The following is a 15212-nucleotide window of genomic DNA, read 5'->3' on the forward strand; positions in this document are numbered from 1 at the left end:
TTTCTCTGAATGTTTGCTGCAGAAAATGACCGACAGAAGCAGCAGCAGGTAGTTTCAAACCTCAGTGAACTGAAAAGTGGAACATTTTAACTCAAGAGTCTCTTAAAAGCATTTGATGAAGGACCATTTTTTTGCCCTTTCAGACTGCCGGCGTCCCCTGAATGCATCACGAACACGTCCTTGATGTCTTTCTCTCTCTGAAACCGTTCAGTGAATGAAAAATATAATGCGACCAATGAAAAGTCAAGTCATCAAATTCTTTGCATATTTTATTTTTCTTATCATGATTTTTTTTTTTTCAACTCACACATGTCATATTTTACATCTTTGCAATAAAACATGAATACAATAGTTTTTAGGGTTTCATAGATCCAAAAATATTTAACCTTTTTTTGGATACGTAAGTTGAACCTGTCGATAGAGTATGTGCATGTGCGCTTTTGATCCAGATGGCTTCACACATACAGAACATCTCACATCTCCTCCTCCTCTCCTCTATCAGCTACAGAATCATGATATTGCTTACAACTGTGAGGTTGTAAAACCTAATAATCACACATGAGCTCAACGCTTTAAATACAAACATCAATGCACAAATAATCCCGAAGGGGAAATGGACCTAAACAAAATGGCAGCCGACCAGAAAGAACCAAGCTAATAAATAATGATATGTGATTGGTGCAAAGTGCAAATACAAAACAAACTTTTACATTGATTTGATTCTCTTTTTTTAAATAATCAACAAATGTGGGTAAGTGAAGGTTTTCCTTTGCGCTTTTCAGTCTTATTCAGCTGATTAAGTCTCCCGCCGAGCCTGAACCAAGACTTTATGTACATATTTGACAAAACAATCACCAAATATACAAAGAATATCATGTCAGTCTTGTGTTTGTCATCCTTGGTGGCACTGGCAAGATCTCTGCATCATCTTTACCATCTCCGGCAAAACAATCACCATCCTTGACACTGCCGTTATTATCATCAGTCTTGTCAACATTATAATCATTATTACACAATATTTTACATACAGCAAGTCATTAATAAATTAAAGGTGATAAGCGCAGTTTGTGTAGTGAAAGAACACGTGTTGGCTCTGAAGGAAGCAGAGCGTTATTTACACAAGAGTCAGATTAAACCCTGCTGCGGGTGAAAGGAAAAAACATTAGAAAAAATAAAGTAAAAACAGATAAAATCAAATCAGATAGAATCTAATAAAATCATAACCCCCAGGTCTTTTTTCAAGGGTGAATTTTTTAAGATCGAGCCAATAGCACCGGTTCTGGAACAGTGGGTGGGGCTGGTTACCTTCTGACCATTTCTAATCAGTTTAGACACGTTAGAGGAGTCTTAATTTGTAGTCCACCCAGATAATTCCCCGACTGAACTTCCCTCAAACTGAAAGAATTGAATGAGAACAGATAAAGAAGAGGAGAATAAGGAAAAATAAAACTTAGGTTCTTTGTCTGTGAAGCATTAAGCGTACCAGGAGCGGCTCGGCCCTGTTAGTGGTACGGTATGATGGACCTCTACCAGGTCTCTCTCCATTCTGCTGTCTGTCTATGTTATTAGCAGCTTTGCTGTGTATCTTCGGGGTAATAAGTGTCTGTGGTTGCACACGGCGTGTACGTACACAGAGGAAGTTATTTCCAGCAGCGCTGCCGTATCCTCAAATCAAGAAAACTCACCCAGAGGGAATAGAGCCTAAGGGTCGGGGCTTGTTTTTCCTTCCTCGGTACCTTTTAGTTTCCCCGCGTTGCAGATACACAGCAGAATGCATCACCTCCTCTCCTTGTTGTTCTTCTCTCTCTCTCCGTCCTCTCTCTTCCTCTTCTGTCCACCTCAGTACCTGTTCTGGTGTTCGTAGTGCCAGCGGTTGAAGTCTATGTTGAACGCCACGATGCTGCCGGACGCCATCCCAGTGATCAGAGTCCTGAGGGGGAAGAAACACAGTCACATCTGTCAACTAACAGACAGGAAATACTCTCTGAGAGCCTGGACGCCATCTTCATACACTTTATTATAGTTTAATTTATCCATATCTTTCATATTGTAATATAGCTCTCAAATACTTTTTGAATTTAATTTCTATCTGCTACAGAGGCTGAAAAATCTATTATTTAGTAGAAGCGTTGACACTTCTGTTGAATTTCCAGAAAAAGAAGAATTATATTTATATAATTATATATAATATATATTTATTTCATTTTAGGTTTTCTGACCAAAAAAGACACAAATTCACCAAAAAAGAGACAAAATGACCAAAAAAAGACACAAAATCACCAAAAAAAGAGACAAAATGACCAAAAAAAGACACAAAATCACCAAAAAAGAAACAAAATCACCAAAAAAAGATAATATAGAATAGAAAAATAGAATTTCCTGCTAAGCTAAGCTCGTTGCTTAGCGTCTCTGCTGGTGCTGCTGCCTGTTTTTCAGCTAATACACTGACTGTGTATTAGTACCTCATATAACCTCACTTCTAAAAATACCCACTTCCCTTTGAGAAGAACAAGGTCCCCCTGTGTGTTGTACCTCTGGTCATGTGACAGGTCCATGGCGCGGATGCCTGCGTCGCAGCCCGGGTAGATGTAGAGCTGCTTGAAGTCGCACGCCTGCCACACCTCCACCACGCCGTTATCTCCTCCGGTCACCAGGTTCTGCCCGTCGCTGCTCAACAGGATCGCCTGCAGGAGAAAGATGAGAAAGAAGAGAGATATAAAAAGGTAAAAGAGCTCCACTGTGTTTTTATGACTATATAAGTACAGAATTCATGCCTGAATATAAACTAAAGATAATATTTACACTACCGGTCAAAAGTTTTAGAACACACCAACTTTTCCAGAATTTAATTGAAAATGATGCAGTTTAATGTCTCAGTGTACTCTGAAATTAATGCACATTTGCAACATTTGAAATTCTTGATTGAGCATGATAGTGTTTTGAAAGTAAAAAAAAGATTCAAAATCACATTTTATGTTGGACTAAAGGACTAAAAAAAGACACAAAATGACCAAAAAAAGACACAAAATGACTAAAAAAGACACAAAATGACAAAAAAAGACACCAAAAGACACAAAATGACTAAAAAAGACACAAAATGACCAAAAAAAGATACAAAATGACCAGAAAAGACAAAATGAGCAGAAAAGACACAAAATGACCAAAAAAAAGACACAAAATGACCAAAAAAAAGACACAAAATGACCAAAAAAACCCACAAAATTACCAAAAAAAGACACAAAATTACCAAAAAAGACACAAAATTACAAAAAAAAGACACAAAATGACTTACAAAGACATGAAAAGAATTCAAAAATGGACAAAATAGCCCAAGACTCCATAGAGTTAAGTTGTTAACCCATTTCTTGTTCCCTGAAAAAGGCCTACTTGTATAATTCTGAAATGTACATTATTTTCCAGTTTTGGTTAAGCTTACCTTTTTTTATTTACCTCTGGCAGTTCACCACTTACCTTTGGACCCTTTCAAGCTGTTCATTTGACTTGATCTGCTTGAATTTCAATAAAAAAATGGAAAAATTGGGGTGTTCTAAAACTTTTGACCGGTAGTGTGTGTTGAGAGTATGAACTCTTACCCGTGTGGAGTCGTTGACCTCCATTTGTGCCAGCAGTTTTCCATTTATGCTGAAGTTGCAGAAGCGGCCTCTCTCGTAGTAGATGATGCAGTGGCCCTCGCTGGAGACGGAGATGAGGCGGGGCCGCTGGCACAGCTCGGGGCCCTCCAGGGCCCGCAGCAGGTCCCCTGTGATGGTGTGCACCAGGCACGGGCCCTCTGAGGAACACAGGAATTATTGAATAAATTACTCAGCTTTTGGTGATGGTGACGGCTGACTAAACGATCTGGGCTCATTTTTAAATGTATCAGAAAACAAACATACAATCTCCCTTATAGACAGACAGACATGAAGACACACCTTTAGCTCCACTGATGACCAGTCCCAGCTCTGCACACACAGACACACACACCACCTCGTGGTCGTGTCCGGTCAGGACGGCCCGGGGAGCAGGGTAGTCGCCTGGAAGACAATCAGAGTTAGAGACAGGAAACCTTGATCATTTTGGGGTCAATTTGTGTCTTTTTTTTTTTGTCATTTTGTGTCTTTTTTGGTAATTTTGTGTCATTTTTTGGTCATTTTGTGTGTTTTTTGGTCATTTTGTGTCTTTTTTTTTGTCATTTTGTGTCTTTTCTGGTCATTTTGTGTCTTTTTTTGGTCATTTTGTGTCTTTTTTTTGGTCATTTTGTGTCTTTTTTTGTCATTTTGTGTCTTTTCTGGTCATTTTGTCTTTTTTTTGTCATTTTGTGTCTTTTTTTGGTCATTTTGTGTCTTTTCTGGTCATTTTGTGTCTTTTTTTGGTCATTTTGTGTTTTTTTTGGTCATTTTGTGTCTTTTTTTAGTCATTTTGTGTCTTTTTTGGTCATTTTGTTTACTTTTTTTGGTCATTTTGTGTCTTTTTTGGGTGATCTGAACTGTGCGTGTGAGATTGTGTTCAGTGAGAGTGAGAGTGAGCGATCTACTGTTCTAGACTAGAGTGTCACTGAATCCTTGGTCCAATAAATACAGACATTTACTTCATGCTCAGGTGCATCTGTAAAAAAAGAGCATTCTAAAGCTCTCCTAGATGAATAAATCCAAGCACAAATATAAGTAAAATTGCAAATGAATAAATCTACAAGATCCAAATTTAAACTGCAGGCGCTGGAGTTTTCTGAAGAAGTTCCACACGCAGAGAGACAAACATTCTCATGTTGTTTCCACTAGAGCTGTCAGAAATATTAACTTTTTGATACATATCGATACATCACTCCTTCTCTCTGATACAGAACCCCACTGGCCCATAAAAACATTTATAAAAAGTAATTTCTACCATCTGCAGTCGCTGTACTAAATAGTGTCCGGTAACACTGAACCCCACCTCATTCTTTTTATTGATGTTGTGTTTTTACTGAAGTGTTGTTGTTTTATCTCACTTCATGTAATTGTTGTGTGTTTTTCATGAATTTTTATAGCCGTGTCGAAAGACAAATTTCTGCTCTGTTGAACAGACAATAAAGATATATTCTATCCTATTCTATTCTATTCTATTCTACTGAATGATTGAAATGGTTTCAATACTAATTTTTGACAGTACTGTGTGCAGCTTCAGTTCAGCTCTTGACTTTTTTGTGCATAAATCCTGATCTTTCACAGCAACCTTCCTCACGGCAGACTGTGAGTGCAGAGCTTTTTTTTTTTTTTTGACTACTGCCTTTAAATGTGTGGCAGTCTCAGGGGCTCTTGAACATGAATACTTCCCGTAAGATGAACGTTAATTTCATTTAGGTAAAAAGTTGTAATTATTGTTTTTTTTCTTTCTTTTTTTTTTTTTTTTACATTAAATGTATTTATTTATTAAAACTTGAGGGAAATCAAAAACTTTGTTTTGGGTCCTTAGGACGTATATTTAGTTCAGTATAATTCAAACTTGATGTCTCTAAATGCAAAAAGAATGAGTTTTACAATCAAATCAATAATTTTATCCTCTTTTAAATGGCAGTTATTAGTTTGAATGAACAACTGCATGTTACACTTTTTTCAGTGTACTGCCAGAATGTGGACTGTGGAATGTGTAAAAAAAAAAACCATAGAGACCCGGGGGAGGGGCGTAATATTTTGGAAAAAAAAGTTTACAAGATTAAAGTGGCAAATCTACGAGAAAAAAAAAAATGTTGTAATTATTGTTAATGTTATAGCTCTACTCAGCTACTATCCAAGGAAGAAAAAGTAATAATTGTCATGTTATAGCCTTGTTATATTTACCTTTAGATAAAAATTGAAAACTTTATGCCGCAAATGTTGTGTCAGTTTCCACCTGTGGTGTTAAATATTTACATTTATCAAGGTATTGTACTGAAGTATCACTAGTTTAGTGTCAGTATGTCCCCATATACTCACTGTTGTTGGGGTTGTCCCCGATAATGTGGTGCCGTCCGCTCCAGTACCACAGAAGAAGAGTGGCGTCTCTGGAGCCAGACACGATGTAGCAGTCTCCTCCGATGTAGGACTCGGACCGGGCCAGACACGTCACCACGTCCCAGTGGCCGAACACGATCTGGGTCAGCTTACCTGTAGAGGTGGAGGCAGGAAGAGGCGGTTAGTTATTGTAGGGCACACACTACTTTACATGTATTTTCAAAGGCTCGGGTTGCTTTTCGTATCTGTTTATTTCGGTCAATACATGTCATCAAAACAGAAGCAACAAATCAGAAAAAAACATTGATCAAAGTAAACAACATGTAAACAGAAAGAGAAATTTGATGATAGACATTTGGACCGAAAAGGCTGAAGCAGCTTATTACGCCTACCCTGCTACAACCCAAGTAAATTAAAAAATTAGATAAATAAATAAATAAAATCTGTTATTTATCAACAAAAGAAATAAGCAGTCACAAAAGAGAGAAAAGAAAGAAGCTTATTGCTCATTACTCTAACTTATATAAATAAATCATCCTATTTTTAAGCAATTTTTTGAATAAGTTAATGGTATTGCAAGTTTTCAAGTCTTTCTCCAATTTGTTCCATAAATGAACAGCTGTTACCGTGGTGCATGGTGATTTGGTGCTGGTTCTGGTTTTTAACTTTATAAATATACTCACCCCTCTGAAATTATAATGGCTTTGTCTTAGGTTGAACATTTTCTGGAGATTTTTCCAAAATCAGTAGCCAATCAACACAGAAATAGTCCAAAACCGAGCACCAAAACACACAAACTCTCTCCAAACTTTTCTCCCACTTTTTCTCTGCTTAACCTCCAGGATAAAATACACAGCTGTAAGAAGCATGTTCTAGACTAGAGTGTCACTGGATCCTTGGACCAATAAATACATACATTTACTTCATGCCCAGGTGCATCTGTAAAAAAAGAGCATTCTAAATCTCTCCTAGATGAATAAATCCAAGCACAAATATAAGTAAAATTGCAAATGAATAAATCTACAAGATCCAAATTCAAACTAGGATTTCTGACAGACTTAAAGTAATTCTACAGTACTCAGTTCTAATCATGTGTCATACATTTACAGTACAGGCCAAAAGTTTTAGAACAGCCCAATTTTTCCAGTTTTTGATTGAAATTCAAGCAGTTCAAGTCAAATGAACAGCTTGAAAGGGTCCAAAGGTAAGTGGTGAACTGCCAGAGGTAAATAAAAAAAGGTAAGGTTAACCAAAACTGGAAAATAATGTACATTTCAGAATTATACAAGTAGGCCTTTTTCAGGGAACAAGAAATGGGTTAACAACTTAACTCTATGGAGTCTTGGGCTATTTTGTCCATTTTTGAATTCTTTTCATGTCTTTGTAAGTCATTTTGTGTCTTTTGGTGTCTTTTTTGTCATTTTGTGTCTTTTTTTAGTCCTTTAGTCCAACATAAAATGTGATTTTGAATCTTTTTTTTACTTTCAAAACACTATCATGCTCAATAAAGAATTTCAAATGTTGCAAATGTGCATTAATTTCAGAGTACACTGAGACATTAAACTGCATCATTTTCAATTCAATTCTGGAAAAGCTGGTGTGTTCTAAAACTTTTGACCAGTAGTGTATATATAAAACAAAATGTACCAGTTTCAGTGGAGTAAACACGGAAGCTCTTGTCCCAGAAGCCACAGACCAGGATGTAGCGGTTGTCGGCGGTAACCACAAAACAATGCGTGTTGATCTGGATGCTCTGGTCCACCAGGTCGGTGATCTGACGCTTGTTCACGCCTGAGTTGTTTGCTGCAGGAGGAACAAAGATGCATTTGAGGTAATTAGGTTAAAAGAAACACAGAGTAGATAACGTGCTTTCAAATGAACTCTAACCTTTCCTCATCATGTTTATTTATTTATTTTACCCAGTGTCACCATGTTGACTCTTACTGCTTGTGTCCTCAATATTATTATTATTATGTAAAAAACATTAAATGTGCAGAGGAGACTTTTGTGCACTGACCTATGAGAGGGTCCATCTCAATGGGTAGATGATGAGCCTGCTCCAGGGAGTATCCAGGAGCTCCGCGGAGGCCTGCAGGATAGAAGGGACACACCATTACACACACACACACACACACACACACACACACACACACACACACAGCTGAAGAAAACTCTAGTTGCAGGCTTGTGTTTAAAGAATAACAGCCTCAATAACTAAAGTCAGTAGCCTTATAATGATCCTCCGCAATTACATTACCACGATTCATTAAACCTATCCAGCTGCACTAATGAGGTCATTATGGGTTAATTGAGGATTTAATTGACACATATTTCTATGTCAACATGTGGACAAAATAAGAGTAAACGCTGATATAATACAATCCAAACCGGCTCAATAACTACCGCTGAAATGAACATCTCACTGGGTTTCAAGTGGCCTACTAACCATTTTCTCATCCGCAGAAAAAAAAGAAAGAACACAAAGCAAAAAAGACACAAATTGACCACAAAATGATCAAAAAAGACACAAAATGATCAAAAAAGACACAAAATGACCAAAAAAAAAGACACAAAATGACAAAAAAGGAAACAAAATGATCAAAAAAAGACACAAAATGACAAAAAAACAAAACACAAAATGACCAAAAAAGACATTAAATGACCAAAAAGACTAAAACACATTAACACAGTGGAGACAGAGCTGACTTCCAAAATGATTTGGCGACCCCCAGAAATCATCTCACGACCCCAATTGGGGTCCCGACCCCAAAGTTGAGAATAGCTGGTATAATCAATGGATTGTACTTTTGGAAATTCTAAAATAGCTAAAAATCCTGCATACTGTATATATAATGTAATGTTTAAAAATACAGTACAGGCCAAAAGTTTGGACACACCTTCTCATTCAATGCGTTTCCTTTATTTTCATGACTATTTACATTGTAGATTCATCATAACTGAAAACATGTCTTGTATTTTAGATTCCTCAAAGTAACCACCCTTTGCTTACTAGAATATAAGACATGTTTTCAGTTATTTCACACTTTTTTGTTAAGTACATAATTCCACATGTGTTCATTAATAGTTTTGATGAATCTACAATGTCAATAGTCATGAAAATAAAGGAAACGCATTGAATGAGAAGGTGTGTCCAAACTTTTGGCCTGTACTGTATATAATGTAATGTTAAAAAATATATAAGTGACGATTTTTGTATTTAACCGCCATGATTTCATGTTAGTGACTCACCGACGGTGTTGTGCCAGCGGTTGACGGCGAACAGCCGGCTGCAGGTGACGGTGACGGCGGCGGGGATGCTGAGGTGCGGCAGCGTGTTGGCGGCCACGTGGGTGACCGGCGAGTTGGACGGGAACTTTAACACCATGATGACGTCCTGCTGCATCTGATCCTTAAACATCAGCGGGCTCTGGGGAAGGAAACACTGGTGAGACAGACAGAGAAAGAGGAAGAGGACAGAGAGGAAGAGGAGGGTAGATCAGGGAGGAGGAGGAGGAGGAGGATTGAGGAGGAGGAGGAGGGGAATGGAGACGAAGGCAGAGGGAGAGACAGAACAGATGGACAGAGGGAGGGAAGGGAGAAGGTATATTAGTGGGAGCACAGGGTCAGAGCAGGTACACACAGTGGAGGAGGAGGAGGAGGAGGCGCTGGTTGGTCGGGGCAGGACTGACAGGTTTGGGTTGCCATGGAGACACGGAGGCCTCCTTCTGCTGGGGGGAGTGAGGAGGACAGGGAGGCTAGAACCAGGGCAGGAGACACACTTTAACCCAGGGGGGGGCTATTATTAACAACTGATCTGCTTCTTTTAACTTGTGTTCTTGTTCTATTCTCGGTTTTTTTCTATTGTTGTTTTTATTTATGTTACCTCAGTATCTTATTCTATTGTATTTTCTATCTATCTATCTCCATTTTTCCATTTTTTAATTCTTTTCATGTCATTTTGTGTCTTTTTGTGTCTTTTTTTAGTCATTTTGTGTCTTTAGGTGTCTTTTTTGTAATTTTGTGTCTTTTTTTGGTCATTTTGTGTCTTTTTTTAGTCATTTTGTGTCTTTAGGTGTCTTTTTTGTAATTTTGTGTCTTTTTTTGGTCATTTTGTGTCTTTTTTTAGTCCTTTAGTCCAACATAAAATGTGATTTTGAATCTTTTTTTTACTTTCAAAACACTATGATGCTCAATAAAGAATTTCAAATGTGCATTAATTTCAGAGTACACTGAGACATTAAACTGCATCATTTTCAATTAAATTCTGGAAAAGTTGGTGTGTTCTAAAACTTTTGACCAGTAGTGTACATATGTTTTGAAAGGCACTATAGAAATAAAGTTAATTATTATTATTATTATTATTATTATTATTATTATTATTATAATGGAAATATTGGGGGGAAAACTCTTCCTTTTTTCCAAAGTCAATGTTTTCTCCATAGAAACATCTATATAAAATAAAATTGAAACAAAGGACATGCAGAAAATAAGTATGTTCGTCTCAATGTAGTGTTTCAGAAGGGCTGCAGCTGAGGTTTAACACATACATGCAGCTGGTTTGGTGGTTTTTGGGGAAGTTTTCGTTTAAAATCCTAAGTAAGATGATGTGTGATCTCTTCTATAGTTATAGTGCTTTTATATTCTCGCTGCATGGCTCTTATGTTCATAGAGTCATATCAACATTTTACTAATTGCATCTTTTAACATTTTCACAAGACTTTATGTCCTAATGCTTATAGCTGATCTGCATGTCTGCATGTGTCAAAACAACTATAATCAGCATTGTTTTGCTGTATTTTGTTGGCTATATATGAATAGTGGATGTTGTTGATGTACTATCGCTGCTGCTGGTTGCTATGCACGTCTTGAGAATGCTTATTTTTATTGTTGCTTTCTTTTTGGAGTCTTGTTGTCTTCCTGTTGTCTTCCAAACTGGGATCAAAACATCTCGCCAGGAGAAAAGAAACACTTGCACATTTACAGAAATGTTCATGTGCATTGTCTTTATAATTAAACAGAATTAGAATAAATGTAGATGAGCTGAGGATGTGGAGGTTTTCTCACCAGGTGCATGGCGGAGGAGCGAGGTGGGTGTGGCTCAATCAGCAGCTGGGACGGGATCTGACCACACGCCTGAATCTGAGCCTCCACCAGCTGCAGCCGCAGAGACAGAAGAGGAAACAAGAACAAGGTTAGGAAAGCCACATAGTTCCCTTACATGTTTCACTTTAAATCTGCATGTTTGCATGCTTTTTTGTATGCTGCCTTTAATTCTTAATGTGACATCAACCTGATACCATATGACAGGGCTGTCAAACTCAAATACACAATGGGCCAAAATTTAAAACTTGAATAAAATCGCGGGCCAACATTGAACAAATAAACCTTTTAATATATACCAAACATGTTTTGCTTTCACATTAAATATGGAACCAGCAACGCTTATAAACATACAATATATAACTAAATAGTGCAGACATGCAAATCAAATTTCAAATAAAAAACACATCAATGTCATTAATTTATTAAATAAAAATCGTATGCCTCTTTTCTATTTGCATCCTTCTGATTTAAATATCAGAATAAACTTTTTCAACAGCTTAATAAATTCTGCCTTTCTTTTCTCCATTTTTGGGAAGGGGTAGCTGGGAGACAGCTCTAGCTTGAGGTTGCTATGACGACTGTCACAGAGGAGCGTTTCTGGGTCCTGTCCTGATTGACGCGCCAAAACAACAGCAGGGCATTGTCCAGACCACTAGATGGCACTCTTTGTTGAACAAAGGACTGAAAACACGTTCAATTACCATTGCTAAAGCCTTATTTTTTAATAAAGACCACCATCTAGTGGGGTCCAAAAGTAAAGCAAATGGATCACAAAGCTTCGTTGTCCCTTCACTTGTTTTTAGTAGTTGACAATATAATTAAAGTGAGTGTATGTATATTTATGTGTGTATATATATGTCCATGGCCTATGGCCATACTGTATACTAGTGTTGGGACAGCGAAGCTTTGTGAAACATTTGCTTTATTAACAGTTTAAAACACATTCAATTACCATTGCTACAGCCTTTTTTTTTTAAAGCCAAGACCGCCATCTAGTGGGGTCAAAAAATGAAACAAATGGTTTATGAAGCTTCATTGTCCCTTCACCACTATATACTATATTCAGGGTCTTATTGCTATCAATACTACTTGATTTTGATTAATTTATTTGTTTGTTTATTTATTTTTGTAAATTTATATTTGCTTTATTTTGATCTTATTTTTATAGTTTTAACATGTTTTTCTTATACTTATTTGGTGAGAGGAAGGATGGGAGGGAGGATAAAGAGAAAAAGTTTGCTCTGTTGCATGCATTAATGTCCTGCTGTTTGATTTGCTGTCATTTGCAAACAAACACTAATAAACACATACATTAAAAAAAACTAAAAAAAAACAAAACAGCAGGGCATTGTGGGATTTGTAGTATTAGCGGTAAATGTGCCGTATAATACCGGCGGGTCAGCTTTTAAAGTACAATAATAAGATAATCATTTGGTATTGCCTCGCGGGCCAGAGTTTGACACCCCTGCCATATGATCTTGAAAACATTGCGCTCTCGATCGCATCATGAGAATCTTCTGCAGGGGAAATTTCTGTGCTGTAATAATAAACTTGAAAGTCAAACAAGAGTTTTGTGCCGTCACAGACACTGACCTCGCGTTGTGCAGCGTCTGCGTTGTCCAGGTTGATGGATCCTTCGTAGGACAGGAAGTTGAAGACGTTGAGAGCTCGAACGGCTTCTGGTCCTCGCTGCTTGTAGCCAAATATTAGATCGATCCACTGGTGGAGCTGGCACGACACAAACTCACTTTCCAGAGCCTAATCCAAGTCACAGGAGCAGAGAGAGAGAGAGGGTCAGGGGTGTTTGCTCAGGTGGATTCAAAGATAACAAACTTTCTTTTAGCTTTTTGTTGATTTTATAAGACTGTCTTTGTCTCTCACCATCCGGTTAATGCGGACAAAGTCTTCAGGTTTCTTGGCCCAGGCAGGAAGCTCAACGTGACACACAGAAACTCCGTCATCACGCACTCCCAGCTCGTACTCATTACTGTTAACGAACATCTCAGGCAGGTAGTAGAACTCTGGGATCAGCTCCTGATGGACACCAGAAAAAAAAAAACATTGTTTATGTTAACGACATTCAGCAAAAAAAAAAAAAAAAACAAGTTGTTTTCATCAAAATTTTAATCATTTCTGCTGATCTTCATGTACTAAAAGCTTTTAACCATCTCAAGCTACAAAAAAACTTCTCCAGAAAAATCTCCAGACATGTTTTGAAGTACATGCATGTAAAACTACTCTGCTTTGAGTAAAAAGTAAATGTACACTTGATGTCCGCCGCTAATAGTAAACAAACCGACTTTGCTAACTGTGCATAGTGTCTGGTGCTTGTTGTAAACAAACGGAGATCGCTAATGAACACATGCTGCAGCAGCACATACACACTGTACTGCTGCAGAGCTAACTGTTAGCCTATTAGCACTGTGCTACTGTGCAGCACATACTGTACTGCTACAGAGCTAACTGTTAGCCTGTTAGCACTGTGCTACTGTGCAGCACATGCTGTACTGCTACAGAGCTAACTGTTAGCCTATTAGCACTGTGCTACTGTGCAGCACATACTGTACTGCTACAGAGCTAACTGTTAGCCTATTAGCACTGTGCTACTGTGCAGCACATACTGTACTGCTACAGAGCTAACTGTTAGCCTATTAGCACTGTGCTACTGTGCAGCACATACTGTACTGCTACAGAGCTAACTGTTAGCCTATTAGCACTGTGCTACTGTGCAGCACATACTGTACTGCTACAGAGCTAACTGTTAGCCTATTAGCACTGTGCTACTGTGCAGCACGTACTGTACTGCTACAGAGCTAACTGTTAGCCTATTAGCACTGTGCTACTGTGCAGCACATACTGTACTGCTACAGAGCTAACTGTTAGCCTATTAGCACTGTGCTACTGTGCAGCACATACTGTACTGCTACAGAGCTAACTGTTAGCCTATTAGCACTGTGCTACTGGGCAGCACTGCTGCTGCTCTGTCACACGTCACTATCGTCTCCTCCACCTCGTTTGGCGACGCAGGACTGCACTATGAAAGGGCAGAATATCACTTTGCCTTTGTGGGATCACTATGAACGCCCTTAGATGAAAACCCAGGACAGATCTTTCCGCCAATATAGCGTGACATTTGTGGGACCGCACCATGAAAGGGGCTAAAGTTTTCTTTGCTTAGCAACGTTAGGTTTTCAAACTTGCATACTTACCTGTTAAGCTGAATAAAACAATACGGTTTTTTTTCTTTCTCTGACTAATTTCAGGCTGATCTGATTGTTTTGGAGGAATCTTAAATGAGTCCCAGTTACCTTGACATCAGCCGTGTCCCTCTGGCAGTTCCTCCACGAGCAGCCGATGCCAGAGAAGGCTCTCTCCGGATGGTCGAACCTGTTTTCGTTAGCGTTGAGGAAAAACGTGGTAAAAGGCTCCTGCACAGACACAAAACACAGAGAAGTTCATTAAAAAAAAACAACTGATGCCTTTTGGTCTCTGCTGTGTGTTCATTTGGCCACTGAAGGTTAAAGTGTGTGAGTCAGTGTGTGAAATGCAGCAGGTTCTTACTATTCTGAGCATCCACATCAGCGTTGAGTGAGCCGTGGAGTAGAGCGTGGTGTAGTGGTGAGGAGGCGTGCTGTCATCGTCCCACGTCTCGTATCGTTCTGCATAAAAAGCTGCTCGCTTGGGATTCAGTGCACCGATTGGCTGGAAGAAATCAGAGAGAAATCATTGGCTCAAGTCAACAATTAAACAAGAAACTATACATGCAGTTCTTTTCTTTACAGATAACTGTTTCTGCTCAGCCTTAGTATATGAGTGCTACTTGGTTTTTTAACATTTCCTGAGAAGCACACATTCTATCCATTGGAAAAGGGTTTTAATTGTCTTTTAAATTACATGTAGCAGATCTCTTAAAGAAGCTGAAGCCTATATTGGCATTCTTTTATAGAAATAAATCCTGTCTTCCTCAGCACTGTAGAAGGCAGATAGTGCATGCCACATTTCTATCCATTTTAGATTACGGTGATATTATTTATATGCATGCTTGTCCCTCGGTCCTAAAACCACTTGATACAATTTATCATTCTGTTATTAGATTTATTACTGGCGATGGGTTCATGACCCCTCACTGCCCCTCTATCA

General features: G+C 38.3%; 1 protein-coding gene across 3 annotated transcripts in view; it reads right to left on the reverse strand.

Moving 5' to 3' along the window:
• Positions 1–1471: 1471 nt before the first annotated feature.
• Positions 1472–15212, reverse strand: part of nbeaa (neurobeachin a) — a 182056-nt gene continuing 168315 nt past the window's right edge. For all 3 annotated transcript variants that reach the window (XM_059351421.1, XM_059351419.1, XM_059351420.1), the window contains 13 exons: positions 14634–14774; positions 14381–14500; positions 12954–13106; positions 12666–12830; positions 11034–11123; positions 9219–9411; positions 7987–8058; positions 7617–7772; positions 5952–6122; positions 3933–4034; positions 3594–3790; positions 2533–2684; positions 1472–1930 (listed from right to left, as the gene is read on the reverse strand). In XM_059351421.1, coding sequence (XP_059207404.1) covers positions 1840–1930; positions 2533–2684; positions 3594–3790; positions 3933–4034; positions 5952–6122; positions 7617–7772; positions 7987–8058; positions 9219–9411; positions 11034–11123; positions 12666–12830; positions 12954–13106; positions 14381–14500; positions 14634–14774 — 1803 coding nt within the window. In that variant the 3' untranslated portion in view covers positions 1472–1839. The remainder of the gene's footprint in view (positions 1931–2532; positions 2685–3593; positions 3791–3932; positions 4035–5951; positions 6123–7616; positions 7773–7986; positions 8059–9218; positions 9412–11033; positions 11124–12665; positions 12831–12953; positions 13107–14380; positions 14501–14633; positions 14775–15212) is intronic.

The sequence above is a fragment of the Centropristis striata genome, chromosome 15, assembly GCF_030273125.1.
Source record: "Centropristis striata isolate RG_2023a ecotype Rhode Island chromosome 15, C.striata_1.0, whole genome shotgun sequence".
Lineage (NCBI taxonomy): Eukaryota > Metazoa > Chordata > Actinopteri > Perciformes > Serranidae > Centropristis > Centropristis striata.